The sequence below is a fragment of the Chiloscyllium plagiosum genome, chromosome 11 (genome assembly GCF_004010195.1).
Source record: "Chiloscyllium plagiosum isolate BGI_BamShark_2017 chromosome 11, ASM401019v2, whole genome shotgun sequence".
NCBI classification, from domain to species: domain Eukaryota; kingdom Metazoa; phylum Chordata; class Chondrichthyes; order Orectolobiformes; family Hemiscylliidae; genus Chiloscyllium; species Chiloscyllium plagiosum.
The window spans coordinates 1,801,873-1,815,136 of NC_057720.1; the positions used below are offsets into that span (position 1 = coordinate 1,801,873).

At 43.8% G+C, this 13,264-nt stretch overlaps 1 protein-coding gene across 5 annotated transcripts in view; it reads right to left on the reverse strand.

Moving 5' to 3' along the window:
* LOC122554098 (choline transporter-like protein 5) overlaps positions 1-13,264 on the reverse strand; it is a 281,888-nt gene that overhangs the window by 49,253 nt on the left and 219,371 nt on the right. For all 5 annotated transcript variants that reach the window (XM_043698569.1, XM_043698571.1, XM_043698568.1 and 2 more), the window contains 3 exons: positions 8,795-8,878; positions 7,162-7,274; positions 1,961-2,092 (listed from right to left, as the gene is read on the reverse strand). In XM_043698569.1, coding sequence (XP_043554504.1) covers positions 1,961-2,092; positions 7,162-7,274; positions 8,795-8,878 — 329 coding nt within the window. The remainder of the gene's footprint in view (positions 1-1,960; positions 2,093-7,161; positions 7,275-8,794; positions 8,879-13,264) is intronic.

Consider the following 13,264-nt stretch of genomic DNA (forward strand, 5'->3'; position numbering starts at 1 on the left):
CCAACATCCACAACACACGGTAACCCAACACCCACAACACACCGTAACCCAACACCCACAATACACTGTAACCCAACACCCACAACACACTGTAACGAAATACCCATAACACAGTGTAACCAAACACCCACAATACACCCAAATGCAACACCATTCACAATTCAATGTAACTCAATCTTCCCAATCTATCTCCAGAAGCCTCCCAATGTTTTATAAAATAACCCTGGTCATACAATCCCTCAACACATCAAAACTCAATCCTCCCAATATATCACAATATCAGGTGTATCTTTGGATTGTTCATTCTAAATGAATATAGAACAAAGAACATAGAGCAGTACAACACAGTACAGGCCCTTCAACCCTCAATGTTGTGCTGGCCTTTTATCCTACTCTAAGATCAGACTAACCTACATACCCTTCATTTCACTATCATCCATGTGCCTATCCGAGAGTCGCTTAAATGTCCCTAATGTCTCTGACTCTACTATCACCGCTGGCAGTGCATTCCACACACCCACCACTCTCTGTGTAAAGAACTTAGCTCTGACATCTCCCCTAAATGTTTTTCCAATCATCTTAAAATTATACCCTTTCATGACAGCTATGTCCATCCAGGGAAAAAGACTCTGGCTATCCACTTTATCTATGGCTCTTATCATCTTGTACACCTCTATCAAGTCACCTCTCATTCTTCTTTGCTCCAATGAGAAAAGACCTAGCTCCCTCAAACTTTCTTCATAAGACATGCCCTCCAGTCCAGGCAGCATCCTGGTAAATCTCCTCCGTACCCTTTCCAAAGTTTCCACATTTTTTCTATAAAGAGGCAACCAGAACTGAACACAATATTCCAAGTGTGGTCTAACCAGGGTTCTATAGAGCTGCAGCATAACTTCGTGACTCTTAAACTCAATCCCCTGGCGAATAAAAACCAACACACCAAATGCATTCTTAACAATCCTATCAACTTGGGTGGTAACTTTGAGGGATCTATGAATGTGGATCCCAAAATCCCTCTGTTCCTCTTGTCAAACGTCTTGCCAAAATCCATATACACCACATCCACTGCTCTATCTTCATCAATGTGCTTTGTCACATCATCAAAGAACTCAATAAGGCTTGTGAGGCATGACCTGCTCCTCACAAAGACATGCTGACTATCTCTAATCAAACCATGGTTTTCCAAGTAAGACAAAGCCTGTATCTCAGAATCCTCTCCAATAATTTGCCCATCACTGATGTAAGACTGACTGTCTGTAATTCCCAGGATTATCCCTATTCCCTTTCTTGAACAAGGGAATAACATTAGCCACCCTCCAATCATCTGGCACTATTCCAGTGGAGATTGAGCACACAAAGATCATCACCAAAGGCACAGCAATCTCTTCCCTCCCTTCTTTGACCATAAAATATAGGAACATGAGTAGGCGATTCAGCCCCTTAAACCCGCTCTGCCATTCAATAGGATTGTGGTTGGTCTGACATTCTTCACGTCCACTTTCCTGCCCTTTCCCCTAATCCTTGATTCCCCGTATGCTCAAGAAACACAATAAAACAGAACCTCGAAATGGACTGCAGCTTAACCCCAGCAATACATCATAACTCAACCTGATCCATATGTCTTAATGTAACTTCCAACACATTGTCATCTAACTCTTCCAATACATCTTAGCCTGTCCTCTAAAGACATTGTAACTCAACCTTCCAGCTGGTCCGAAAGTAACTGAACAATATTACCATAATAAAACACCCGATATGTTATAACTCAATTTCCCAATACATACTGATGTTTTCTCCCAGCATAGCACAGCTCATCTCTCCAACATCCCACAGTTTAACACCCATTTTGTGTTTTTTACGTAGACCCGTTTCAACTTTCTAATTTTCTCCTAAATGGGAATGACATCACGCTGATGTTAAATCTCACGATGTAAAATCCTGAAAATGATGGAAGACTTACTAAAGGCGAGCCATGTCTGCCTGAGCTGCAGATACACCCTGAAGTCCATTTGGAAACCAATGTCGGAGATTGAGATGTCACTGCCAGGTTTACCCTTCAGACTGCTGTACTCCCAGTAACAGTGCCAGATCCCTAAATCAGGGGGAAAGAGAGGATTAAAACCAATTCATTTATTCAAATCCACGGAACTAAGTGATCTTCTCCTCATCTGCTGACTCTATGGTGATTGGTCGACCACTTATTTTGTGAAGAAGACACCGCTCAGTGACATTCAATGGAAGTACAGAGAGGGTTTGTCCAGAGGGCCCAGTGGTGAAGGTGGGCTGTGTAGAGGCCTGACCTGTCCTGAACCTCTTTAGCAATGACCACTTGATCCAAGCTTTAAATTAATGACAGGGAAAATCACTGAGGGACTCTGAAAGCTCACTATGTATTATAATGGGCAGTAGGTCGCATTCACCCTGCATTGTGCTCACTGAGTAATAGTGGTGCCTGGTCTGACAATGCCTTGATTGTAAAACTCACATACTTGCTTTTCAAATCCTTTTATGGTCTCATCATCACTGTTCCCTCCCCCAGTCTTTCTATGTTCCTCTTGTTTTAGCCTCCTAAGCGTCCTGGATTTGAATTGTACCTCCGCTGGCCAGGCCTCCAGCTGCCTGTGGGCCCTAAACTCTGGAATCCCCACCCGAGACCTCTCTGCCCCTCTCCATCCTCCCTCCCAAAAACCTTTAACCAATTTTTAATCAGTTGCTCTAATGTCTTCTTCAACTCTTTCAGGTAAATTTTGTTCTGATCATCACCGTGATAAAGCAAGCTGAGATCCTTTAAATGCCCTTCAGACTGCTGCAGATAAAACATCATTGAGATGCTTCAAGATACAACATAAATGCAAGTTGTTTTAATGTAAGACTATTGTATTCTTAATTGTTGACCAATATTTAATGAACCCAAAATGATAAGATGAGCCGGGCCAATTGCAGCAACTGGACCCTCATCTCATGTACACACTGAAGTAGTGTCTGTGTTGATACATACCTTCTCAAATGGCAACTGGAGACAGGCAAAAAATCCATCAATTTATCCATTTCTTTCTGAAAATATTCATTGAATTTGTTTCCAGCGACCTCAGGCAGTGCATTCCAATCACAAGTCCCTGTGTATGACCTCACGGGAACAGGAGGGGGCTACTGAGCTCCTCGCGACTGTATCCCCCACTCAGTGAGACTGTAGCTGCTCCTGAACTCACCTGGCTCTGTTGCTCTTCATTACATTGTCTGACAAAAATTTAACTCCAAATGACCCGCAATTCCACCCAGTGTCATAACAGATTGTTAGGGTGAGGGTGTTCCACTTTTTAAAAAATTCATTCATGGGATGTGGGCATTGCCAGCTGGTCCAGTATTTATCACCCGTCTCTAGTTGCCCTTGAGAAGGTGGGGTGAGCTGCAGTCCACCTGCTGTGGGTTGACCCACAACGCCCTTGGGGAGGGAATTCCAGGATTTTGACCCAGTGACAGTAAAGAAACAGGGATATATTTCCAAGTCAGGATGGTGAGTGGCTTGGAGGGGAACTTGCAGGGGGTGGTGTTCCCATGTATCTGCTGCCCTTGTCCTTCTAGATGGAAGTGGGCGTGGGTTTGGAAGATGCTGTCTGAGGATGTTTGGTGAATTTCTGCAGTGCATCTTGTAGATAGTACACACTGCTGCTACTGAGCGTCGGTGGTGGAGGGAGTGGATGTTTGTGGATGTGGTGCCAATCAAGCGGCTGCTTTGTCCTGGATGGTATCAAGTTTCTTGAGTGTTATTGGAGCTGCACCCACCTGGTTATCCCATTGCCTTTTCATGCTTTCTGGTCTGGGGGTATTATTGATGGTGGCATGACAGGTCATCGAGTCACAGAGATGTACAACATGGAAACAGACCCATCAGCCCAATTCGTCCATGCTGACCAGATATCTTAATTTAATCTAGTCCCATTTGCCAGCATTTAGCCTATATCCCTCTAAACCCTTCCTATTCATATACCCATCCAAATGCCTTTTAAATGCTGTAATTGTACCAGCTTCCACCACTTCCTCTGGCAGCTCATTCCATACATGCACCACTCTCTGTATAGAAAAGTTACCCCTGAGGTCCCTTTTAAGTCTTTCCCCTCTCACCTTAAACCTATGCCCTCTAGTTCTGGACTTCCCTACCCCAGGAAAAGACCCTGTCTATTTACCCTATCCACACCCTTCATAATTTCATAAACCTCTATAAGGTCACCCCTCAGCCTCCGAAGCTCCAGAGAAAATAGTACCTGACGGCAACAGTTTCACACCGAGGGTGGTGCACGTATAGAACGAGCTGTCAGGGGAAGTGATAGAGGCCGGTACAATTACAACATTTAAAAGGCATTTTGACAGGCACTTGAATAGGAAGGGTTTAGAGGGATATGAGCCAAATGCTGTAAATGGGACTTGATCAGTTTGGGAAACCTGGCCATTATGGGCCGAAGAGCCTGTTTCCGAGTTGTATGATGCTATGATTCTATGCGTCACTCTGCAAACCAACCAATTACCTCATTGAGCCAACAAAATGAAAATACTCAGGTAGATTCAGTTAATGACAAGTTCCTGGTTATTGGAAAGTTAGAATGTGAATGTATTGAACTCCAATAAAATTTAACTCAGAAGATTTGATCTGGTGCTGAGAGACAAATAAATGAAGTTGTTAACTCATTCGATTTTCGGCACTTCCTGTGCAATTACATTTGTATAAAGTCGACCATGCCTCAGTTCTTCACAGGAGCGGTTACCAAAGTGTATCTGATAGTAAGTCCCATGAGGAGACGTTAAAGACAGGTGAGCAGGAGGTTGGTCGGAAGTGGGTTTAGGAGGCCCCCATTCAGAGGAGTGTGAGGTGGAGGGGGCGGAGAGATTTAGGGGAGGGAAGTTCAGAGCTAAGGCAGCTGAGGGCTGGGTCGTCGCTAGTGGAGTGATGACAATCAGACAAACACGAGAGAACAGAACTGCAGAGTTTCCAGAGGATACTGACAGGATTCGGGAGGCTGAGGTTTAATTAGGAGGTTGAGAGTTTTGAAGTTGAGACTTCGGTGCTTTGGGAGCTAATGTAGGTCAGGGAGCACAGGGGGTGATGGGTGAACAGGACTCAGTGTGAGCATGTTTAACAGCAATAGGAAGTGCATTGGAAATGCAATATCTTTCTGAGTCAGTGTGAAAATGCAAAGCTCAGTGTGTGTTTATGACTCATGGAATCTATGCTAACATGAACACTGTTCTCCAAGTGATTATTATCATGACTTAAGCTACTGTTGACCAGCTGAACACCAAGGGACACAAAATACGAAAAATGATTTTCCCTGATAGAATCTTTCAGTTCAAAAGGGGGCCATTCGGCCCATTATGTCACCTTGATAATACTTTGTGGAGGCAAATTTCTCCTCGTTTCCCTCGCCTCAGTTATTTGAAATCAGTGACCACTGCTCACTGAGCCACTTTCCTCAGGAAACAGTCTCTCCCACTCACTCAAATGAAGCTTTCATAACTGCAAACATCTCGATTAAACAAGACAGACTGGGGTTATACCCCTTACAGCAGAGGAGACTGAGCGGGGACATGACTGAGTTGGAGAAAATGATGAGGGAGTTAGGCAGGGCCGAGAGGAAGAAACCTTTGCCCACTGGTGGAGGAATCAATGACCAGGTTGAAGGTGAAGGGGCAGCAGAGTCCAAGCAGATGTTACTGCAAACACCAGCTTCACAACAGGCTTCACAATGAGCAGCAAATTCCTTCCTTTCAAAGCACACATCCTGCCTTATAACTCCCTTGGTTTCAAAACAGTTCTTTCTCATTTCAGTCCATGGTTTTAAACAGGACAAGAAGAAAACAAAAGATGCAGTCTTCACAAATTTGGTTCCTATACTGCAACTGTCCTTCAATTGACTGTGAAGCATTGTGAGAGATCTCAAGCCAGTGAAAGGTACAGGATAAAAGTCTATTTCCCATCACCCCATGGGCGTGCTGACTGACACTGGTACAGTGAAAAGTACAGGATAAAAGTCTATTTCCCATCACCCCATGGGCGTGCTGACTGACATTGACTTGTGGACCTAATGCAGACAGAGGCTGAACAAGGTGGAGTTGACACTTGGCTCCTGTGCGAGTTCTGACATTTGAGAAGATCAAGGTTGATCTGTTTGTTTTTCAAATTCCCATCGACCCCCAACAACCTTTGATCCCCAACCTGACAAGAATCTATCTGCCTCCATCTTAAAAATATTTAATCACTCACTTCCTGATGCAGAGAGGTCCAAAGGTGCACAATCTTCCAAGGGACAAGAATTGCATTTATCTGCCCTAAAAGGGCATTGCCCCCTGTTCTGGGCTCATCCACAAGAGGAAACAGCCTTCCCACATCCACCTGGTCCAGACCATTCAGGATCTGATACACTTCAGTCAGAGTCACCGCTCACTCTCCTAAACTCCAGTGGGAACCAGCCCAGTCTGTCCAATCATTCCCCATAACCCAACCCACCCATTCCCAGGATCAACTCTGTGAACCTCCATGGGCCAACTTTTCAATTCTCTTACGAGAACAAAAGAGCAGGAAAAGCACAGAGGACCAGGCAGCCTCTTAGAGTGAGTTATGGAGTGAACGTTCCAGATTAAATACTTTCCATCAGAACCCGAAGGGAAATCACAGCATTAGAGTTTTTAAGGCAGTGGAAAGGGTTGGGGGGGGCAGCAATAACAATTGGTTATCAAAGTGATCATGGGTTTGGAAGGTGCTGTCTGAGGATCTTTAGTGAATTTCAGCTCTGCATCTTATAGATAGTACACACTGCTGCTACTGAGCATCGGTGGTGGTGGGAGTGGATGTTTGTGGATGTGGTGCCAATCATGCAGGGGCTACGATGTCCTGGATTGTGTTGAGCTTCTTGAGTGTTGTTGGAGCTGCCCCCATCCAGGCAAGTGGGGAGTATGCCATCACACTCCTGACTTTTGCCTTGTAGATGGTGGACAGGCTTTGGGGAGTCAGGAGGTGAGTTACTCACTGCAGGATTCCCAGCCTCTCACCTGCATGTAGTGATCTAATATATCAGTCTGAAAGGTGGACACAGTGCACTGTCATTGGCCAATAAACACACAGATATACCCACCGAAACAATGCTGTCACAAAGAGAGAATACTACGTACCATAACCAATCACCGCGATCACAGCGAAAATGACAAACCAGAATAAGACCCCAGCTGTGAAACGGAGCAAGAGGATGAAGATGAGGCTGACGACCATAGCAATGACCAGTCCACTGGAAACAAAAACACATTCAAAATGAGAGCAAGGAGTCCCTCAGTAAAATCCAAACTATTTTCATTGAGCAGAGGAGATTCAAACTTATGTTTATCTAGCATCACCTGACATCACAAAATGCAATACAGCCAATGTACTACTATGGCAACATCAAAGACCAAGTTAATCTGTGCACAGCAAGCTCCCAGTCAGATAGTGATCAGATAATGTATCATTCGTGATGCTGATCGGGGATAAGGATTAATCAAGACAATGGGGAGAAAGAAAGAAATTGCATTTCTGTCATAGCTTTTACAGTCTCAGGACATCCAGGAATACTTTCCAACCAATGTGGTACTTCATGTCGGGACTTTCATACAGCAAGCCCCCACAAACAGCAATGTGATCAGGGCCTGCTGGTGATACTGAACAGCAGTGAAATATAGACCAGTGATGTCCCGTGCTCTTCTTCGAGTTGTCAACAGTTCTAGTCCATGTACCTCAGGAAAGAGAGAGAGATATTGGGGGGAGTCCACATAATGTTCACAAGGCTGATACCAAGTATAGAAGGACTGTCTTATGAGGAGAAGTCGAGTAGGTTGGGACAGTACCTGCTGAGGATGAGAAGAATAAGTGGAAACCTTATTGAAACACGCAAGATACTTAGGGGGGACCTGACGGGGTAAATACAAAAAAGGTTGTTGCCTCTTGTGGGAGGGTCTGGGACCAGAGGGCATTATCGCAGAGTAAGGGTCACCCATTTAGGACAGAGATGAGGAGGAATGTTTCTCTCCAAGGTCATGAATCTTGTCAGGGCTGGGTCATTAAGTATATTCAAGACTGCAATAGAGAGATTTTTAATTAGTAAGGGAATGAGGGATCATGAGGAGAAGGCAGGGATGTGGAGTTGAAGATGATTAGATCAGCCATGACCTCACTGAATAGCGGAGCAGACTCAAAGAGCTAGATGGCCTCGTTCTGCTCCAGTGTCGCGTGGTCTTACGGGTGTGTGACTTTAGAATGTTAAGAAGAAGGATATTACCTTCATCAAAAGTATAAATGGGGCCTTGGGTTAATATTTCAGCTGAAAGACAACGTGGTCTGCGCCAAGCTGGAATGATGTGTCCTGTCATTTTTAATACTCCCAATTCCCACACTGTCACTCGATCGTAGCAAAAGACATTAATTCAGATGTCCAATACTCCAGTGGCAAAGCCAAACAAGGACTGAATAATCTCTGACAGCTCTTAAAGTGTGTCAATCTCATAAATACAATGCTGTAAACCTCCCCGGTGTTTAATTGCAGGCAGCTCTCAGTCAGGTCATTCAAGTGTAAACACAGAATGGGCAGACAAATTGATGTCACTGATGAGTTGTATGTTATTCCCAGAGAGTGACATTAGGACAGGATAGAAGGTTGGTGTGAAATTGTCTTGAAAACTGAGAGACTGTAGATCAACTTAGATGAGACAGCACTGATTGTGTTATCAATTCTGAGCAATGTTATAACTATAGGGTGACTCTTTAATCAGCACTTACATTAAGATCCAGTACCAAGAGTTGGTGTAATCTTCAAATATCTTCATCCAAATCTCCCTGGCATCAAGGACATGACTTATTCCTCTGTAATAAATTTGAAACACGTTACATCTTGCACTCAGTCATTTGCAGTTGACCAGTCTGGGTCCTAGTTTAACAAGGCAATCATTGCAGCTTGATGGCAGAACTACAGGTTAATCTCTGTGTTAAAAGCAGGGCATTAGGTAAGGCTGGAGCAGTTACACTACATTACATCACATTCCAGTAAATGACAGTGTTAGCCTTCAGGAGCAGCTCACTTCATAATTCTATGAGGAGTAGATCCAATGGGATTGTCTTAATACAGTTTATGTCATTGAGCTGCAGTTTGCAATGGGATTATTTATGGTGGCTATGAAGTGGAGGTGCTGGTGTACTAAGTCAGAAATCACACAACACCAGGTTACAGTCTAAACAGTTTTATTTGAAATCACAAGCTTTCAGAGCATAGCCCAATCATCAGGGTGAAGGAGCTGACAAAGGAGCAGCACTCCGAAAACTGTGATTTCAAATAAACCTGCTGGACTATAACCTGGTGTCATGTGACATCTAACTTTATTTATGGTGCTCACTCCAACAAGTTAATAAATAACTTGCATTTATATAGCAGATTTGCACAACATCAGCACTCCCCCAAGTACTTTATGACGTTGAAATTTTATTGAGGGGTCATCCCTGTCCCAAAGTAGGAAATGTGGTGGCCGATGTCTGCACAGCAAGATCCCACAGAAGGCAGTGAGCAAATGAGCGCATGAACTGTTTTCTTTAGTGATGCCAGTTGAGGGGGAGGTATCAGAACGACTGGGAGAGCTGCCCCTGCTCTCCTTCAGCGTATTGTGAAGGCATATTTTATTTTTCAGAACATGAGCAGCCAGGGCCTTGGTTTAACGGAGAGATGGCAAATAACAATTAGCTGTCAGCAGCCAAGAAGAAACCACAAGAGTTAACCTAGTTGGCGGACAGAGTGGATGTTGGAAAGATGTTTCCATTGGTTGGAGAGACTAGGACCCAAGGGCCCAGCCTTAGAGTAAAGGGAAGATCTTTTAGAATGGAGAGAAGGAAAAACTTCTTCAGCCAGAGAGTGGGGAATCGATGGAATTCACTGTCACAGAAGGCTGTGAAGGCCAGGTCATTGAGTATATTCAAGTCTGAGATAGATAGTTTTATATGCACCAAGGGGATCAAGGGTTAGGGGAAGAAAGCAGGATAATGGGGTTGAGAAACTTATCAGCCATGATTGAATGGCAGAGCAAACTAATTTCTGCTCCTGTGCCTTATGGTCTTATGCAAGTGGTCAGTTCAGATTTCTGAGGGGATCTGGGGAAGTTGTTTTTATCCAAAGGATGGTGGGTATCTAGAACTCACTGCACAATAGGATGTTGGAGACAGAAACCCTCAAGACATTGAAGGGTTTTGAGATGGATGTTTAATGACTGCATATACTTGATGGACCAAAAGGCCTGTTTCAATGTTGCAAAAGCTTTATGAGTCTATCCTTTGGAAAAGGGTTACTGAAGCAGGATGTTTGAGTGGTGCTGCCTGTGAATTAATTAAAACCATCCAGAGAGAAAAGAAGGTTGACAAACTAAAATCCAGCTGAGAAATTTCTATTTGTTGTTAGTCAAGGTGGAGTGTTGAAAGATAGTGTGTTTGCAGATGATTCGTCACGTGAATAAATTGTTGGTTTATAAATAGGAGGAAGGTTTCCCATGTTGGTCTCTGCAGTGATTATAACACAGTCAGCTCGGTGAAGTGCACAGAATCTGAATTCCCTGACTGGGGCAGTTACTCTGGTCCAATCAGGGAGCCCTTGCTGACAGAAACAGGAGTGTCAGAGGTCTGTTCACTCCGCGGGCTCTCTCAGAGGGAGCTGGATCAGTGTCAAGGACTCTCCACGTGTAAACAAATGGTGACTTGGTGACGGGATACCCTCCTGTGTGAAGTTATTTTAGTTTGGATTTGTTTGAAATGCAGTTTTGGTCTCCTTACTTGAGAACAGAGATACTGGCACTGGAGGGGGTGCAGAGGAAGTTCACTGGATTGATTCCAGAGTTGAGGGGGTTGGCTTATGAGGAGAGACTGAGTAGACTGGGATTATATTCATTGGAATTCAGAAGATTGGAGGGAATCTTTTCGAAACATATCAGATTATGAAGGGAATAGATAGGATAGAAGTAGATAGGATGTTTCCACTGGTGGGTGAGACTAGGATAAGAGGGCATAGCCTCAAGATTAGCGGGAGCAGGTTTTGGACTAAATTGAGAAGGAATATCTTCACCCAGAGGGTTGTGAATCTCTGGAATTCCATGCCCAGTGAAGTAGTTGACGTTACTTCAGTAACCATTTTTAAAGTTAAGATAGATAATTTTTCAAACAGTAAAGGAATTAAGGGTTATGGTGAGAGGGCGAGTAAGTGGAGCTGAGGCCATGAAAAGATTGCCATGATCTTATTGAATGGCAGAGCAGGCTCGAGGGGCCAGATGGCCTACTCCTGCTCCTAGTTCTGATGTTCTTATGAAGTGCCTTAAGAACTTGGGTTGACAGCCAAAGTGGGATAGATTAAAATTCAATGTGTATGAAATCTTGGACTTTGTTATTGCAGAAGGTATAACAGCCTATAAATAACTAAGTGGTTCTGATGGTCACCAGACCTGAAACATTAACTCTGCTTCTCTTCACATATGCTGTCAAGACTTGCTGGGTTTCTCCAGCAATTTCTGTTTTTATGCATATTCTTGTTTCTTATTTGTAAAATTTAAAAGACTGTATCATTTTAATTTGCTGTCTTTCTGGTTATGGACTGAAATGGGAAAGGAATTGTTTTGAAAGCAAGGAGTGTGGAAAGGTGCCCATTTCAAACTGGCCTGGTTCGTTACCCTGTTCGTTATGCTGTCAGACTTGCTGGGTTTCTCCAGCAATTTCTGTTTTTATGCATATTCTTGTTTCTTATTTGGAAAATTTAAAAGACTGTATCATTTTAATTTGCTGTCTTTCTGGTTATGGACTGAAATGGGAAAGGAATTGTTTTAAAAGCAAGGAGTGTGGAAAGGTGCCCATTTCAAAAGCAAACTAATTGGCACTCATTATAAGTGCTGTTTACACAGCTATTTGTTCAAGCAGTAAAAGGTCGGGGGGTGGTGGTGGAGGTTAGTTGCAGATCACATGGAGCCAAGGCGAGTGCACAAAGGGAGATTTGGCTGGGAACAAGTAGCTGATTGGTCTATGGAGTGGGGAGTTATCGATGTCAAAGGCTTTTTCCCTGCCAACAGCTATGTGATTGACTCTCAGGAAGCTGAGTAGCTTCTGCACGTGCATATTTGGGCCCTAAAAGCCACTAGAATAGAAAGGGAAGGAGTTGTCTTTTATTCTGCAGGAAAGCTGATTTAATTCCCCTTCTCAGCTGCTGGAACCAATCAGTCAGAGACTTTTTCAGTTGTGACCCAGCTGCTCTGTGCCTCCTGCAAAAATGAGATTACCTGGAGAAGGAAGATCAAAGAGCAGAGGTTCACAACTGAGAAAGTCTCTGACTAATTGGAGAAGGAAAATCAATGAGCCAAAAGGATCATTTCAGTGAAGCCTACGGACAGGGAACTGCTTTCCCAGTCTTTCCCCCTGCCTGTAACACCAGAGTGTTTTTGTGGAGAGGACAAGTATTATGAGGGGACTTGAGTTGTAACTCAGGATTCTGGGTAATCCAAGATGGAGGACAGGAAAGATTTCTGGCTATAACAGCTGCTCCTTTTTTGAAGTATTTTAGGTGTTGGAGGTGATGTCCTCGAATTCCAGGAGCAGCAATTACTGTTTTATATGGTGCTGCATTGTTTTGGAACTTTGGAAAGAAAATGTCAAAACAACAGCAGTTTTAAAAGGGAGAAGAACAGACAAAGGAAGCACATGGTGAGGTCATTGCAGGAGAGAGAGAGAGAGAGAGAGAACCTGCACAGTTGCTGCCTTTGCTGTTTGAATTTGTGTATCGCTGGACATTGGAGTGCATCTGGGAAAATTAACAAACAGTGAAATTCACAACTAATCTTGGAGGAACTGTTGGGTGAAGTTCACAGCACAGAAGGTTTACGAGGATGTTGCCTGATATGGAAGGTGCTAGCTATGAAGAGAGGTTGAGTAGGTTAGGTTTATTTTCATTAGAAAAAAGGAGATTGAGGGGGACCTGATTGAGGTTTACAAAATCATGAAGGGTATAGACAGGGTGGATAGAGATAAGCTTTTTCCCAGGGTGGAGGATTCAATAACGAGAGTCACGCTTTCAAGGTGAGGGGTGGAAAGTTTAAGAGGGATATACGCGACAAGTACTTCACACAGAGGGTGGTGGGTGTTTGGAATGTATTGCCAGCAGAGATAGTAGAGTCAGGCACAGTAGATTCATTTAAGATGCATCTGGACAGATGCATGAGTAGGTGGGGAGCAGAGGGA